Consider the following 17344-nt stretch of genomic DNA (forward strand, 5'->3'; position numbering starts at 1 on the left):
GACCCCCGGCCCAGAGCTCTTCCCCCCGCTGGGCCGGACCCCCAGCGCTGCAGGGCTGCCCTAAGCCCTCCCCCAGAGACACGAGGCGCGTTAGGAGCTGGGTTTCCCTTTGCTCGGCGGCTCCCTGCAGTCCCCCACGCCCCGTGGTGGTGACAGAGGTTGGACCCTGGGACAAAGAGGGGACCCTCCAATCCTGTGATGCACCTGCAGGTCTCTAGGCTGGGAACACCCTTCACCCCCCCATCCTATGACCACAAACATTTGCCAGACTCGGCCGTAGGTTCCCATTTCACACGGGAAGAAAGAAAAAGGATCACAGGGCCCTTTATTTGTCATACAAGAGATACAAGTGGTTTCAGGTGAGATCACAAGCTCAGGAATAGGAAGGCCACAGGCCAGAGGCACCTGCTTGCAACAGGGACAAGCACAAGGACAGGAGCTGGGTCTGGCCTGGCTCCGTCTCTCCTTGTATTGCTCTGGACAATTTTATTTTGAGCTAGAGATCCACCACCGCGGGATCTCTGTGGAGCAGCAGAGCTGGGGGGTCCCCTCCACAACCAGCCCACCTCCGACGAAAGCCGGTGCTCTGGGTGCAGGGTCAGTCCTGCAGCGGCCATGGGAGTGGAGCAGGACGCCCATCACCAAGCTGCTGGGCATGGCCGAGCCTGTCTCTAGGGCTCTAATTGCCCTTCTCTTTGCTCCGCAGCTCACTGAAAACCTCGTCCTGCCTCCTCTTGTCCTTGGCACGGATGATGGTCATCCTGAAGAGCTTGCAGTAGAGCTCCATGGCGGTGGGGCTGTCGTCGTTCCCAGGGATGGGGTAGGTGATCAAGCAGGGGTTGCAGTTCGTGTCCACCACCCCCACTGTGGGGATGTTCATCTTGGCAGCATCCCGGATGGCCACATGGGGCTCAAAGACGTTGTTCAGGCTGCTGAGGAAGATGAGGAGGTCGGGCAGGCGGACGCCGGACCCGAACTGGATGTGGGCGTTGGTGAGCAGGCCGCCCTGCCAGTAGCGGGTGTGGGCGTACTCCCCACACTCCCGCGCCGTGCTCTCGACCAGGTGGCAGAACTGGCGTTTGCGGCTGATGAAGAGGATGATGCCCTTGCGGTAGGCGATGTGGGCGGTGAAGTTGAGGGCCAGCTGGAGGTGCTGCATCGTCTGATCCAAGTCGATGATGTCCTGATCCAGGCGGCAGCCGAAGATGTAGGGCTCCATGAACCTGCGGGGACAGAGGGAGGGCGACACAAGGGGACGCGGGGACAGGGTGCTGCAGGTGTTGAACAGCGTTTCCGAACGCGGCATGGCCCCACTTCTCACACCCCAACTCCCAGCTGGTACCAGAGGTGCCCTCTGCAGAGAGCCCTCGTGCACAGCATCTGTCCCAGCTGGGCTCAGGGGGCTGCAGGCCTGACACCCCACTCAGTGCCCGCGCTGAGGGGGTCCCTGCACTTTCACAGGGCAGTAACCATGCCCAGGCAGAGATGTGGGTCCGTGTGGGCAGCTCTGGCCCCAGACCGATCCCGCGCAGCCCCCGAGGCTGACGTAGTCCAGGGAAACACTCCCGATGTCAACAAGCACTGGATCATGAAACGGGGTCACTCACCTATGCCGACATCCCTTTTTGTGCCCCAGGTGCACCCGAGCATCAAAGAGATCTTTCAGGGAGAAGAGCTCCTTCACGTTGAAGAAGTCGGGGTGGCTGAGCGGCTCGGACAGCAGCTTGTCACCCTCGGCTGGGAGAAGGAATAAAAACCCATCACTGCTCCCTCTTGCTGTGTTTGGGGGGGATGAGCCGGGACGGGACAAAGGGGCCCTGGTGCGCCCATGGCCACTTGCCTGCAGCAAGGGCCTGGCGACAGCAGCAAGGGCACTGCCCACCGCCGGGCCCCGGGTGCCGGCAGTGCCGGGGTGCAGGGGACCCCCCCTTTCCCTGGGGAAGTGGCCGGTGCGCGGCAGCACTCACCGCGGGGCCGGGCCGCCGCCGGGGCCGGTACCGGTACGCTGCTGTAGAGCCGCGGGGCTGCTGCGGGGAGAGAAACACGGGGGTCACACGGACGGGCCGGGCCGGGCACGGCTGGGCTGGGCTGGGCTGGGCACGACCCGCTCACCTGCCCGCAGGAGCCGCGGCACCGCCATGCTCCGTGCCCGGTGGCCGCGGGGCGCTCAGAGGAGGAGGAGGAGGAGGAGGAGGAGGAAGGTCAGGCGGCGCCTTCCGCTTCCTGCGGGGCCGGGCCCGGCCCCTGCGCCCTCCCCGGGGCGGGGCTCGGTGCGCGGAGCGATTGTTGCCCGCCCGCAGTGTCCCGTCGCCGGGCAACGCGCGGCCCCGCGGCCCCGTCCCGTCCGCCATGTCGCGCCCGGAGGCCGCGGGCGGCCCCGGCCCCCGCACCAGCTACTGGTACCGCACCAGCCCCGGCCTGCCCGGCCGCTTCCAGCATCCCGCCTGCTTCCGCGGCTACGGGTGAGCGCGGCCCCCGGCCCCCGCCCCGCCGAGCCCCCCGGCACCCCCCGCTCCCACCTGTGCTCTCCCCCTGCAGGAAGCCGGAGCCGCACCCCCTGTACCGGACCACCAACCAGGCCTACGGCAGCAAAGCCCCCACGGTGCACGAAGTGCCGGTAGGTAGGGGTGCGGGGGGGGTGGAGGCACCCCCCGGGCCTCGGACACAGCATCTCCCCATTTTGGCCTCTGCCACATCCCCTGGCGAGGAGCTCCCCGAAGCAGATGCAGATAAAGTGCCCTTATTGCATCCAAACTTTTGCACGTGGCAGTTGCTGCTGATGTTGGCATTTAAAACACCTTCCTCCCCTTTTGCTGCTCCCCCAGACCTGCTTCCACGTCACCTCGCATGCGTTTTCCAATACTCTGGGGCAGTGTGGCATGTACAGAGACAACGGGCTCAACACCGCCCTGGACAAGAGCCACGTCACCGGCCCGGACAACTTCATCACCGCCTACGACCACCTCAACTTCCATCCCAGCTACAACCCGAGCGGCCCGTCGCACTGCTAGGTCTGCAGCAGTAACGACGACAATACGAAGCCACTTCAGTTTACTGCTGGCTGCCTAGATAAAAAAAAAATCCCCAAACCAGTAAAAACCATGAGGAAGCAAACAACAGCACTCGCCTTATCCTAAATCTGTTGCTAAGCCTCATCTGAAAGCATGACAGGAGGCACTACACCGTTGCACTGTAGCTGCTAAACGAGGTTCCAGGTGATTTCATGGAGAATAAGGCAGGTTTCTGTTACACTCAAGCCTGGTGCCATCAGGCTGGGACGAGGACAGAGCCCCTGGCGTCAGGTTACCTCTCCCGAACGCAGACCTGGGATGTCACAGTTGTTACCACTTGAGAAGAGGAAAACTGTATAGACCGTCAGGAAAATAATTCATGTGGCACCCTAATCAGCAGCAGATTAACACACGTGCTTCACACTATTAACCACGTAAGCTAGGATTTAAGGAGAATTTTTCTCTTGAACACAGGGGAAAAAAAAAAACAACAACTTTCAGCTTCGTAATGTGAGACTTGCTCTTACAATGTGATAAACAGCTACGAAATCAGCAGGTTAAAGGTAGCAGTGCATTTCTAAAAATAGCCCCCCAACTCCAAACTTGTATGTATGTTTTTTGTAACAGGACTCCTACCTAGTTAAGGCCACAAATTTAGCTTTGGGGGAAAAGCAGTTTAAATCTGTGTTAGCAAAACTGAGTTCAGTAATTTGTTGGGAAAAACACACACAGCTGCTTCGGTACTAGATGAAAATAACTAATTTAGAGAATGAATGTTATTAGGAATAATATCTTAATTCATAAAGATTTCATGTGATTCAATGTCATTTAAATAGCTCATATGAACCATTTTAATAGGCAGCATATAGTTATAAATACTAGAAAAACATACATTACATATATATATATTCCCTTAACTTTTTCTCTGTCGCTAATGATCCTTTAAACTCTTGGCTCATGTACCACACATCATTAGAAATTAAGATTTTTAAACTGTTTCTGTATTATTTAATGAATAACCGAACTACCTATTTTCCACAGGTACTCATTAAGACTTTGGATTTCTTGTAGAAGGCACTTTCATCTTCCCTCTCAAAACTACAATGTTTTAAAAAATTATTCAAATAAAGACAACTAATCAAAAAGAAAATATTTTCTTAAGTTTTATTGTAACAACTGTAGTTACACAGCCAGTGAAACTGCATCATTTAGACAGTAACTGTATTAGAACCTTAGCGTATTTTGCTTAAAAAGTAGTCTCGAAGAGAAACTAGTATTCCTGTTTATGGGAGAGAAACAGTCCTACCTTACTGGTATAACATAGTCATAGTATATATTAAAAATGAGCATAATACTATTCTAGCTGTTTACTAAAAAAATAAAAATAAAAAAAAATGAGTGTAATAGTATGTCCAAGTACCACTGCAAATTATATTCTTCACATGTTAGAAATATTCCCTATTTGTGTAATTTTTAAATAGTCTTATAAACTGCACAGGAAGCACGACAAGACGATACATTGAAAAATACTTGTGAGGTAGAGGTATTCTGTTTAGTTAAAAATGTCACTAAGCAAAAATCTGAAGTCGCAAACTGAGCAGGCCTGTACTTCTGTTTTTTTAAACATCTGAACCCCAGCGTAGCTCCACGTTCCTGGCCCCACCAGCAAGATTTCAATCACGCCTCCCAAACAATTCCAGTTTTCACTCCAGTGCATTTGGTCTCAAACAGAAGAACAGCCAGCTAAATTCACCTTTGCTGAAAACACACCAATACCCTGGAACAAGTAAATACACTAGCAGAAATCAGCCTGAAAAGTTAACTTTTTAAATATTTAACACATGACAATAAATGAGCAACGCTCTATCATTCGCTGCTCTTCTTCTATTAGACTCTAGACAATACCTTGAGCTTCTCATAACTTCCCTTTCTTCCCCTGAAATGAAAAATAAAGCGCAGAATTAATACAAACAGTTGTGACAAGTTAACGTATATTTTTATCCACAGATTTTTCTGTAGGTGGAATAATTTACGGATAAGGCTGCCTCTTAGAAATAGAAACGTGGTGGCTTTTGTCACATATTTTCCACCTGTTTTCATACTTCATCTAAAAACACCCACCTCTTTTCTTCCTTGCCTTAATTTCTTCCCTTTTTTCTTTTATTCTTCAACTGAAAACAGTTCCTTTCAAGGTTTGCATGCAGTGTACCTTACGTCGCCCTCACATGGACTGTATCCTGAGATACGTCAGGGTAAGGTTATGAATTCCCTTCCACTGAGGTCTGCTGAAGAGAGCAACTCACACGCTTCAGCTGCAGCCGGCCCCAAGAGACATTTCTCTACACACACATTTGCTCAAGACTCTACCCACCGTACTTAGATCAAAGATGTATTTTCCTCGTGTTTACTTTCCTACATTTCCCTGTTTTAGTGGGCTTAAGAAATAGTGACCTGTTTGTTCAGGTCTTAGAGACCCAATACACTTTTTTAAAGAAATACCTGTACAAATTCAAAATACCCCCCGAAAGATGGCACATTTTCCTGCAGAGAATCTTCCTGAAACAGTCTCTTTCTACTCTGTATTTTGAAAGCAAGATATTCACCTTTGCAGATGAAACCGTGTGAGGCTGTACTATCAAACCAAGACAAACAGCAGTTCTTAAAGATTTGAAAAATTAAAAAGCATATACATTAATGAAAGAAACGGTGGCAGAGATGGTGTGGTCCTTCCTTGTATAAAAAGCAGCTACACGTCAAAATACGTGTTCCTAAAATAGCAGCAAAGAACTGTGTATAAAAATTCAGGTAGTCCTTGTGGTCCCCTGAGGATTCTTGAAGATTGCCCTTCCTGAAGCACAGAAAAATAAGTCACTGTGAAAAATAAAACAATATACCTATTTTCAAAGTCCTGAGTGACCACAGATTTATCTGAGGACTCTGGTATTGCAGTCAGGATGCTGTAATTTTCCAGTAGCCGTAATAAAATATACTGAGTAGTTTAATAACTTAACATCCAAATTAGTAGGTTTTGTGCTCTGACTAAAAAAAAAAATTGTGTATTTTTAAAAAATATAAACCAGCCCTCATTCCAAATAAAAAGGTCACTCTTTACATGCTTGAGTAGACCTGAGTTCATGCTTCCATGCATGTATCTGCTGCAGTAGATAAAGGATCAAATTAATGCCTCAGGAGGGTTGAAATAATGGAAAAAGGAGCTTGTTGTGGGCACTCACCAGTGTCTTTTCAGCTATCACTGGGCTGAAAAGGGTCAGGAGGGGCGTGTACTCTGTGCCTACTCTACGGTTGGCTGCTTGGATGATCAGTATCAACAGGAAGAAAAAAGCTTATCCATTTTGGTACTGCATCTATCAAGATTAAACCTTCAGAGATTTGTACTGCAGTTCCCAGCTTGGTACCGCACACGTGAGACTCTGGCCCATGAATTTCTTCTCACTCAATTTAATCTTTCTAGTCCTCAGCTGTTCAACCTTTAATCTGTAATGTATAAGAGTGATTTCACTTGCTGAGACCACGGAAGACTGGAAGAACTTGGAGATGAGGGGGAATACCCATAGTCTTGGTACACACCAAGGGTGACAGGCTGGTTTGCATATTAAAAACCCCCACTCTTCCTTCCTTTCCTTCCTCCCTCCCACCCTGAAGACTAGCTCAGAGTCTCCTTGCCTTACAGAACCTCAGCACAAGTTAATTACATCTTTGGACTACAGTCAGGAGGGAAAAAAAGATAACACAAAAATACTACTCACTAAAGATGATGACACAAACCATAGCAGCACTCTAGTTTCACGGTCCATGGTCAGAACCCCATTTATTAAACATTATAAACTTATCAATGTACACCATTTCCTATATACAAATCAAGTTTATCAATTTTAAAAAGTGCTGTTTGAAATTAGGTTTTATTTAAAGCACAAAGGTAATCGGAATTTCATCTTAACTGAATCAGCTCACGAGTAGTATTGAGAACACAAGACACAACGACAGGGGCACAAGACACCTTTTAAGTCTCAATGTTGATTTACTGAAAATTCTGAGGAGAAACATTCAGCTTATTTTATACAAACAGTACATAGCGCTTCCATCAGCTCTATTAAAATTAAGTATACAGGTTAATCCTTTTAAAGCAAGGTACTCTGAAAACTTCTATTTTAAAATACCAGCCTATTTACCTATTCCAAACCCAAATCCTGCAACTGAATCAAGGCAGACAAAAATCTATGCCTGTGTAGACGGACTGCAGGCATGTCAGCTAAGTAAAAAACACTTTTCCAAGGTATCCTACCACAAAAATGAGATGATCTACCATACCAATCTCTTAAATAAATCAACCCAAGGACTATAAAAAAAGTGGCCGGACAGTAAGAAATGTCAAGTGACCACTATAAACATGTTTAAAATGTAACTGCACAACAGTCTAAACACACAAAGGATGTTGTTTATTTCTCTACATGCCACAGTTACTTGTTCTACTCTATGCTACGCTGTAGTTTGCCAATATTCTGCAAATGGGATCACACCAGGGGCTACTATGTGATACCGGGTCCATTCTTGGCTGTTTTTGCTCCATTTCCCAACATTAAGGCCAGCCTCCGGGAAGGCTGCTGAAGTGACTGAGAAACAAAGTGATACTGAGTGGTAATTCGGCTGAGAGAAGTTCTGTAGAAGACTAAAGATATTGGATCAATTCACAGGGACAAGATGTAAGAACAAACTACTCAAAGGACTTCACTACACACAAATGAAAAGGAAAGAACCACCCAACAGCTTAAATTCACACTTTTCGGATTTTTCAGTGAAACTAGCATGGGGGCACTTTTTTTTGTGATATGCACATGCTACTTCAGTCCCATTTAAAGTTAGTACAAATAAAAAGATAGTGAAAAATCGCTTTATTCTGGCTTCTGGAAACGGAGGCAGAGAAAGCGCTACCGGTATGAAAGAACAGTGCTGAAAATATCCTTGGCGTTTACATTAGGAACTTCCTACTGCAAATCGAGCTTTGTTCTATTGCACAGAAATTGTAAATGAAAACAAACGTTCACAGAAATGTAACGCTGCAGAAACCACTTCAGAAAAAGGAAAGTAAGGGCACTCAATTCAAGAAAGTTCCTTTAGAAAACCAAAAGCCATCGCTGGGTAACTGCAGGGCATCGAAATTAGACTTGAGAATAACGAGGAATTGTTTCAGCCTTGCAGGCCCAACAGTACGTAAATCTAGCGAGATCCACAGAAATCTTCTTGCCTGCACAGACACGCTCCTTCACTGTTCTCAAACTGCAACTGTGCTTTGCATCATCTGCGAGCGGGAGGTTTCTGGTATTCAAAAGGTACTTTGAGCAGCTGCCGAGGTCGCTTTACACAGGATGTGCAGACAGACGGATCCACTTTATTTACCTGAATTTGCATTTGTCTCTTCAAGGATGGATCTCCACACCTACAGCTGCGCTGACTCCACTGGAGTTCTGCGTACTGAACTCACCCAACAGTCCTCGAGGTGGGAGAACTGAGACCCCAGCATCAAACCACTGCATAGGATTGTCCAAAGGCAGCTCGAATACGAACAGATGTCAGATAATCTCCTTCAAAAGCAGAGCACTGCTATCAATGCTGTGTTTTCCTAGGATCTCTTAACAGCTGCCAAACATATTCTGCACACAAACTGGTTTCCTTTTGATATATGATTAGAGGCCTCATAATTTAAATTGTGATTAGCCAGTATCTTATCTACAGTAACTACAGCATCCTGTAGTAATGCAAGCCCTAAAAACCATTATAAAAAATATTTCATTAGAGCACTTTAAATAATTTACAAAATTCTACAAAAACTATGTATGTTTACCCATGATATCCCTGTTAAATAGAAGCACTTTTCACATTAGTGTGTATATGATATACAGGTATCAGCATCTCCCACTGTCCCTCCTTTCACGTCTCAAGTTTTATCAAGGTAATCACAACAATAGTTATTTTCTAAAAAGACTGTTACTGTAAAAAAAAAGTGTACTTACATATCTGTAACCTTTCTTTTCAAGAGGGAATCTGGGCAGACCCCTGCAGGTACATCAGTAAATTGTGCACAGGTTTTGTCTAAAACTTCCTGCCCTTGGTCCACTTCACAAGCAGTTTCCCTGCTCTGCAGGACAGGTATTTTTCCTTCCAAACTGAAGCTGGATATCTGAATTCCTTCCTGCCTGTCACTGTCCTGGCAGGTAACTTTTTCCTTCTTAATGCACATCTGCATACTGTTATTTGTACATGCTCCCCTACTAGTTTTATCCACTGCTACTGCTGTCACACTTAGTTCCTGCAGTGGAACTAAACTTGGATCTGCCCTCTTGTCCTGTTGGTTATTCTCTCCCTCACTGCATGCATGTATACTCTGCTGAGATGTGTCTGTGCTAACTTCATCTGCTTTTACCACTGCCATACTGGGTTCAGGGCGTGGGGGATCTATATTTGAACCGGCCCAGCTGTCTTTGTGGGTATCATCTCCTTCCTCAACCCACATCTGTGTGTTCTCAGCTTTGGATGCTCCTCTGCAAACCTTATCTACTTTTACTGCTGCCACACTCCGCTCCTGCAAGGGGAGACCCGAGTGTGAATCCGACTGGTCTCCTGAAGCATTAGCCTTTCTGCAACCCTCTGCTTCCTCTGTGAGGTACAGAGGAGCAGTCTCCAGTCTTTCACAGGTTTCTGCTACATGGGGACTTGACACTTCCACAGCCAGCTTCTGGGAAGAACTGGATTCTTTTATTGCTGTCGTACTCTCCCCACTAAATTCGCCTTTTGGCAAGGGGGCTCCTCTTCCCTGGTTAAGTACGTCCATAGCCTGGGAAGCCACCTCCATTCCTAACACACTGCTCTGGGCGAGCAAACGCTCTGCTTTCTGCTGTTTGTTCAAAAGCATGGATTTCTTCCTGTCCCGAGCATATTTTAGACCTGCAATAAATTTACTCGAAATTTTTAGGTGAAAGGTATTCTTTCTTTTAGATCTAGACTTTGCATTCATTACTTTTTGTACTTTACAACCTTCATTTTTGCTGGTTTTAGGTGGAAACATTTTCTGCACAGGCTCTGGATTAGGCACATCCTTTTTCCCTGTTGCGTTTCCAGATAACTCACCACCAGCAACACCTTTAACCTCCACCGCTCCTTGCTTAGCTTTTGACTGACCAGTAGTATGAATATTAACATTCTCTGCAGAGGAAGCAGATTTCCCACTGCCATGTAACATTGCACTTTTCCCTTCCGTTCTCTGAGAGTTCTTCAGCTCCTCAGTTTGCTGAGATACCTCAGGCTTCTTACTCTGACCCAGCATGAGGTCAATCTCATTTTCAACCAGCTGTTGCTTTCCATTTCCTTTATTAGCAGTTTGTTTGGTCACTCTCAATAGGTCCAGAGTTGCATCATCTTTTTGCATCTCTGAATTGCTTGCAGAGTCTTTAGCCTTTTCTGCCAAAAACTTCCTAATTTCTTGTTCGATGCTGTCATCGCTGTCCACTGAACTGCTGTCATCGGCGTCTGACGCAGCTGTGAAAGTACATTTTTTATTTTTAGCTACCCGCGGGTTATTCTGGTTTGAAATTGGTTTGGGTTTATATCCTTTTTTAAGCTGTAAGTTAAACTCCAAGTTCTTCATGGTTTCTGGTTTTTCATTGGTAAGTTTGACATTTATGTTGTCTGGAGGATTTCTGATTGCGTTCTCTTTCACAGCCTTTCCAGGTTTTGAGAGGCAGCTTTTCAGTAGCACGGGATTTTTACATTTCCACTCGTTTTGTTGGAGACTACTAAATTCATCTAGCAGCTGACTTTCTGTCTCGCTAAATCTGACTCTCTTCTTGCACTGAGATTTCTGGTCCCTGGACTTCTTCTTTAATTTTCTTTTAGACCGTAAAAGGTCCTTGATAGCACTATCAAGGTCCTCATCACTATCCAGAGAACTACTCTCATCATCCGAACCATCCCTCTCTTGAGGTTGGATGGTATTTTTCATAAGCTTTCTCGTGCTACTCTGAACCTGCATAAAAGGTTTTACAGAGTCCAAGGCCACATATCTGCCAACAGATCCAGCTAATTCAGAAGACATCAGCTGCTGCTGCTGCTGCTGTCTAGTCTCTTTGCTACTGAGTCTTTGAGCATCAGAGAGTTCTGCGGGGCTGCTCAGGGCACGCTCCTCTTGGAGCACAGGAAATTTGGAATAGTTACCTGGCTGGAAAAGTCCTGTCTCCAGCTGTTCAGGTGGTTTTGATGCACCTTGTTTCGCTATTCTGCCTTCCCTTTTAAGTCTCCTTTTACGACTCAGTGATAGCTTCAGTGATTTGGGGAGTGAAGGCTCAAGGGTACCGGTGAGGCTGTTTTGATCAGAAGGCAAAGGCATCTGGATCGAGCGTGACAGGCTGGGAGGCTTTGTTCCAAGGCTTTCTGACTGTGCTTTCAGAGCCAAAAAAGCCCTGATTTCTTGCTCTATGCTATCATCGCTGTCCACAAGGCTGCTGTCACTTTCACAACGGGAGGACGAGAGAAGCTGGGGAGAAAAGAAGGAGTCTGCAGCAAACGATTTGTTGTCACTTCCCATTTGGGATGGCATGATTGTTTTGGAAATATCAAGGATAGCTTCCGCACACATGAGTTCTGCAGATGTGTCTGCCCTGCAAGAGGCCTGCAACGTGAGCTCACAAGCAGCAATCTTGTTTTCCGGAGGTACAAAATGTCTGGCTTTTTTCAGTGGTTTGAACAGCTTGTTAAATTCATTGCTGGTGCTTTCTAATTCTGTTGACTTTGAATTAACTTCTTTCCTCTTGTTGCTTATAGGGCTTTTATGGATTTCTGGTGAGGCACTTTTTGTTGAGCTCATTGTCAGGCTTGCAGAAATGTCCGCCATACCCTTTGTATCAAATTGTTCCCTCTGCAAAGGGACACAGTCTGTTGCACGACCTGCCTCTTTCCTGATTTTCTCCAGCTGATAAAGCTGAATGGCTTCTTCAATGCCATCATCGCTACTTGAGTCAGACGTGTGCATGCTATCGTTCATGAGTGCTCCCCTCGTCTCCCAGTAATTAGCTCCACTTCCTTCATTTTGCTCCACTAACCAGGGCTGGCTGGCAGTGGCCATTTCTAGATACGCTTGGTTCACTTGCCCGAAATCACTAGGCTGCTCTTGGATTTTAGGCTGCAAACACTTGGACTGTGTGCTGGCTTTCTGCAGCTTGGGACAGTGTCTCAAGAGGAGCGCATTACAACCTTGCTTTATAGCACCACAGTTTGTCTTGTTTGTTGTTTCTTTATTGCATTTTAGGACAGCTCTCACGTGGGAATCTTTTTTATCCTCCCTGATTACACATTTACTAATTTCTTGCTGCTTCTTCTCATTCAAGAACTGCACTATTTCAGCTTGTATGCTCTGTTCAAAGGAGTCGTCGCTACTGATGCTCTGAGGGGAAGCGGGCTGTAGCCTTTTACCGATCCCCAGGTGGTCAGACAGGTACTCTTCAGAGAGCATCTCAGCTTTAAATTTCACAGGGAGAAGGTTACTAGTCATTTTGTTCTGGGAGAATTCTCTCTTAAACCTTTTGTCTCTGCCTACATTTTCAGAACACTCTGCATTCCTTTGCAAGGACTCGTCACTTTTGCTTTTTGCTTTCAAGTACTCTTGAATGGCTTCCTCTATACCTCGGTCAACAGAATCGTCGCTATCAGAATCAAGCAAGAGAGTCCCAAACCCCACGTTCTCTTCCACTTCGGTGTCATCTGAATCAGCAGGGCAAGCACACTTGGCATACTGAGGATGCTTCCGCAGCAATGGGGTGCTAGATGTGACTCTGTTACCAGTGCCCTTTTCTCCCTTTTGTTTCTTCTGCATAATACAATCATACTCATTGTTCATACCCAGGGGAGACTCGGGACTTCGCAGGTTGTTTATGATCATCTGAACTTTTGCGCTTACAGAGGTTCCAGTGATGTCCCCTTCAGAGTCAGAGAAGCAAACGGGATATCTACAATTCCTTGCTGGTCCAAAGGATTCCCATTTTGTCTGAAGAGCTACCAGAGGAGAAGCATTCATAAGGAACATTCTAGCAGACAACAGCAAAGTCCACAACGGGAGAGTTTTTCAGAATGGTCTCTCTTCCATCCTACAACAACAAAAAAAAAAAAAAAAAGAAAATATTTTTTATTACACATCTACCCTCTAGAAGTTCCATGTAATAATACTAGTAACGTAAATTGTAAATTATTAACACTCAGATTTACTGTGCCAGTTAATCACAAGAGTTACTCCTCAACACAACTTTAAGGGGTAAATCACTCACTACTACCATTACGGCTAAGACCGAGCACTCATCATTTGTGGTTTTCAGCATTTTCTGGCACAATCACAATCAAATTCAGGTAATTATCTTCACTTCTGAAAGTCTTCCTGCCCTTTTCACGAAGGTCGCGCTCTCTTTTGTGCACGCTCCTAAATAGCCACGGATTGTCAAGACCCACAAAGAATCACTCCAACGATAGCTCAGCGCACAGGCGTGTGCCATCGCCTTCTGCACTAACATCGTCTGAATATTTTTGCAATGAACTTTGTGGCAAGAGAGAAAGAACAATTTTAAGGGAAACTTTCCTAATAAAGTGGAATTGGTGGGAGTGGAGAACCCTGCGAAAGATTCTGCTCCCTGTGTTTCCTTTGGCATAATTGCCCTTTTTGAAGCACTCCCACCCCGCATAGCTCAGCTTTTCAGTTTTACGAGGAAAACAATGTTGGCTCTGTCCACATGGTATATAATGGGCGGATGTGAAGCAAGCTTGCCCACGATCTGAGATAGTGGAACACAAACCAACTCTTACTCAAAGAGCAGCGTAACTGTGTTAGCATGATGCCTGAACTCACACACTAGCCTGAGACAGCTTTTACTAGCTCTGGCTTGGCATTAAACACACACAAGTGAGGGGCCTGGGGCAGCTCAAAGAGAAGGAAAGGGAGCTTATTTCTTCCTGAAACATACTATGCAGCGATAACCCTGAGACATCAATCATTCTGGCCTTGCTGCAGGGCAAAAGCTCTCGGTAAACACCAATCTTTAGGAGTTTGCAAAAGCAGGATGAAGATTATTAACTATTCTTTGTATTATAGCAGACACCCCAAACAGATGAGTTTGTTCACAACTTCCACGCAGTCCCATGAAGGCTGAAGGTTTTACCCACAGCATCATTTGGTGGGATCAAAACAGCACCTGGCTGACACAGGGCGTACAGCAACCCCAACAAACAGCTACAGCAGAAGAGCTGTTCTTCAAGCCCAGTTCACAGTCTCCCACTCAAACCCAGCGAGCCCCGACGGCAGCGTGGCACTGGACTCTACCAACCTACGGAGAAGTGTTTCTGCCTCTGACTCGTCTCTGACCTTGCCCTTGTCAATTATTCTCTAGTTCTGGTTTCAAATTAATCAGTGGCAATAAATATTTTAAAGAATTAATGAGTCTGAACTCTTTAAAACTTGGAAGTATATTTAGTTGCTACTGAGAATAAAAGACAACCAGGGAAGACAACTCTTTATCACTTTAAAAAGAGCACAGTGCTCCAACGAAGAATGTTATATTTAACGTGACAAATGCTTCTGTCAAAATTGTTCTGGGACCTGTGCTCAGGGAGCAGTTTTATTGCCATGGTGTCAGTAGACTAAAATATTCTTGAAACCTTACTGACCAAGGCAGAGTCACCTGGAACATGCCTTACGTGATGTCCGTTAGCTCTGAACACACCACTAATAACGCTTTTGCTGCTTCTTTTGCTAGTTCTCTGCCACAGAACGTCTTACCAGAATACATTTTAACCCAAGCACTGGACACCCATTTCTGATTTTCTTTTCCTCAGTGATAATTCATCTGAAAACAATCGTTCCAACAGAATTTTAAGTACAGTGATCAAGAACATCCCTCCTTGCTGGCCAGAACCTGAAGCAACACAACACACTGTTACAACCTCCACCTTTTAGTCAACCGAAGATGGTTTAGACTAACTTCTGCTCTAAACGTGCCAATAAAGTGCTCCCAACCATTTGTGTGTGTGGCCATGAACTAACTGGGCAGGTGTCTTGACACGACACAGGCCAGAACCCCAACTTTCAGAAACAACATGAACACATGCACAATTTCTAAAGTAGCCTCCAACACATTCACCAGGGCAAATGGAAATTAAAAACATTTTTCCTTGTAATAAGCAGCTAAGGATCAAAAAGACAGAAATTAGAATACTTAATTATCTTGAGGAAATGCAATTAACACTCTTAAGCTCCCAGCTTCATTAAAAAAACCCCAACTTATTTCCTATTAACCTATTTTCACAGTTTCCAGGAAAGAGGCAGGTGCCTTTGGTGCAATACACCAGGACTGCGGTCACCCTGCAAGAACTACACAGGACTGGGATGAACTTCCCAGCCCCAGCACTGCTTCAGGCCAGGGCGCCCACCCAGGGGTGCGGGTTCTGAGGGGGCACCCACCCGAGGGCACCCACAGAGGGTATAAGGGGACATGAAGGGAGTCTTGCCAGGGGGGCACCCACAGAGGGGCTGTGAGGGGACAGCCACCCAGGGAAGACACACAGAGGGGCTGTGAGGGGACACGAGGGGACATCCACCTCGGGGGGCACCCAGAGAGGGGCTGTGAGGGGACACGAGGGGACATCCATCTGGGGGGCACCCACAGAGGGGCTGTGAGGGGACACGAGGGGACAGCCACCTGGGGGGCACCCACAGAGGAGCCATGAGGGGACACAAGGGGACAGCCACTTTGGGGGGCACCCACAGAGGGTCTGTGAGGGGACACCATCCCGGGGGGCACCCACAGAGGGGCTGTGAGGGGACAGCCACCTCGGGGGGCACCCACAGAGGGGCCGTGAGGGGACACAAGGGGACAGCCACTTTGGGGGGCACCCACAGAGGGGCTGTGAGGGGACACCATCCCGGGGGGGACCCACAGAGGGGCTGTGAGGGGACAGCCACCTCGGGGGGCACCCACAGAGGGTCTGTGAGGGGACACGAGGGGACAGCCACCTCGGGGGGCACCCACAGAGGGGCCGTGAGGGGACACCCATCGGGGGGGACGCCTGGAGGCGGCGTACGCGGCGCCACCGCCGCGGGGCGCCCCACCCGCTGCCCGCGGCCAGCCGGGCCCTGCCCGCGCCGCCATGGCTCCCCCTTCCCGCCTTCCGCCGCCCTCGGCCGGCCGCGCCGGGCCCGGACCTGGGCCTCGGCCTCAGCCCCGGCGGGGCCCCGCCGCGCCGCTCCGCCCGCCGCTCACCTGCCGCCGCCGCGGGGGGAGGCCGAGATGGGGGTGGTGGTGGCGGCGGCGCCCGGCCGCGGTTCGCCGCTCCGCTCCGCGCCGCTCCGCCGGGCTCCGCTCCGCCGCTGCCCGCCGCGCTGGTGCAGGGGCGGGCGGCGCTTCCTTCCCTGCCCCCGGGGAGCGGGAGGCATGCGCCGCAGGGCTCCGCCGGGGAGGCGGGAGCGACCGCCCGGCCCTCCGCGGCCGCCGGCTCTGCCCGCGGGAGCGGCGGGGCGGGGAGGGGCCGGGCCGAGCCGGGCCGGGCGGCCCCTCCACCGGGGCACAAAGGCAGGCGCGGCCGCTCCGCCGGAGCCCGGGAGCCGGGGCGGAGGGGAGGGAGGCGGCAGCCTGTTTAACGATGGATGGCGGCAGGTCCAGCGGGGTGAAGGGGCACGCCGTGGCCTTGGGGCCTTGTGCCGACCCAGGGCAAGATTTGGGCCCCAAACGCTGATCCTGCAGACGCTGAGGAGCCCTGTCCCGGCGGGGACTTTGAAAACACACGTACTGGGTGTTCACAGCGTTTACTTTTGAGACTACAGTCAAGTACAGCGCACAGAAGGAGAATAATTTGTCACGCTCCCTTCGGGGTGCGATGGGGGCTGCCAAAGGTGGGGAAAGCTCAAAACATTGGCAAAACGCACCACTGGCTGCCCTAAACCCAAAGTCTGGGGGTGCAAAACTAGAACTGGGGTAAAGAGAGCTGAAGCCCATTTTTTTCAGAAGCTGAAGCGGTTGGTGCGTTGCCTCCTGCAGTTACCAGGGTGGCGGAGCTTTCACGTAGAGAAACAGCAAAGTTTTAGTGCTCTCTTTCTTCTCTGCTTCGCTGGTAGGCAGGCTTTCCCCAGGGATGCACTGCTAGCGGGGTCCTGTTGTGCCTGTGCTTCCAGAGCAGAGCCAAGCTGCAGAATCCTTCCTTTTAGGACACCCATTTCAACATGCTCATTCACTAGAAAGCACAGAGTGAGTCATAACTCTCGGTTTGTAAATCTTCACAAGCATTTCCAT

General features: G+C 48.6%; 3 protein-coding genes across 4 annotated transcripts; 1 reads left to right on the plus strand and 2 right to left on the minus strand.

Annotated features, from left to right (window-relative positions):
* Positions 1-308: 308 nt before the first annotated feature.
* MRPS2 (mitochondrial ribosomal protein S2) lies at positions 309-2209 on the minus strand. The gene is made up of 4 exons (XM_068413999.1): positions 2113-2209; positions 1968-2027; positions 1608-1737; positions 309-1223 (listed from the first exon to the last, which is right to left on the minus strand). The coding sequence occupies exons 1-4, from the start codon at positions 2138-2140 to the stop codon at positions 680-682; spliced, it is 762 nt and encodes a 253-aa protein (XP_068270100.1). The 5' UTR covers positions 2141-2209; the 3' UTR covers positions 309-679.
* An 84-nt stretch (positions 2210-2293) lies between these two features.
* PIERCE1 (piercer of microtubule wall 1) lies at positions 2294-4161 on the plus strand. Of its 2 annotated transcripts, XM_068414015.1 has the most exons (4): positions 2294-2462; positions 2539-2617; positions 2826-3011; positions 4053-4161. In XM_068414015.1, the coding sequence occupies exons 1-3, from the start codon at positions 2350-2352 to the stop codon at positions 3009-3011; spliced, it is 378 nt and encodes a 125-aa protein (XP_068270116.1). In that variant the 5' UTR covers positions 2294-2349; the 3' UTR covers positions 4053-4161. The 2 variants fall into 2 exon arrangements, with proteins under 2 accessions (XP_068270116.1, XP_068270115.1); XM_068414014.1 differs by having other exon boundaries at positions 2826-4161.
* Positions 4162-6808: 2647 nt separating this feature from the next.
* Positions 6809-16422, minus strand: PPP1R26 (protein phosphatase 1 regulatory subunit 26). Its single transcript, XM_068414170.1, has 2 exons — positions 16319-16422; positions 6809-13162 (listed from the first exon to the last, which is right to left on the minus strand). The coding sequence occupies exon 2, from the start codon at positions 13099-13101 to the stop codon at positions 9037-9039; it is 4065 nt and encodes a 1354-aa protein (XP_068270271.1). The 5' UTR covers positions 13102-13162; positions 16319-16422; the 3' UTR covers positions 6809-9036.
* Between the last annotated feature and the right edge of the window lie 922 nt (positions 16423-17344).

Source organism: Nyctibius grandis, chromosome 16 (assembly GCF_013368605.1).
Source record: "Nyctibius grandis isolate bNycGra1 chromosome 16, bNycGra1.pri, whole genome shotgun sequence".
NCBI lineage: Eukaryota > Metazoa > Chordata > Aves > Nyctibiiformes > Nyctibiidae > Nyctibius > Nyctibius grandis.

Bases quoted from the DNA above. Each gene is read 5' to 3' on its own strand.
- MRPS2 (XM_068413999.1), bottom strand. From the start codon at position 2,140: ATGGCGGTGCCGCGGCTCCTGCGGGCAG. The intron at 2,028-2,112 runs GTGAGCGGGTCG...CTCTCCCCGCAG, and splicing joins GCCGCGGCTCCTGCGGGCAG to CAGCCCCGCGGCTCTACAGC. The intron at 1,224-1,607 runs GTGAGTGACCCC...CTGTCCCCGCAG, and splicing joins AAAAAGGGATGTCGGCATAG to GTTCATGGAGCCCTACATCT.
- PPP1R26 (XM_068414170.1), bottom strand. From the start codon at position 13,101: ATGTTCCTTATGAATGCTTCTCCTCTGGTAGCTCTTCAGACAAAATGG.
- PIERCE1 (XM_068414014.1), top strand. From the start codon at position 2,350: ATGTCGCGCCCGGAGGCCGCGGGCGGCCCCGGCCCCCGCACCAGCTAC. The intron at 2,463-2,538 runs GTGAGCGCGGCC...CTCCCCCTGCAG, and splicing joins GCCTGCTTCCGCGGCTACGG to GAAGCCGGAGCCGCACCCCC. The intron at 2,618-2,825 runs GTAGGTAGGGGT...CTGCTCCCCCAG, and splicing joins CCACGGTGCACGAAGTGCCG to ACCTGCTTCCACGTCACCTC.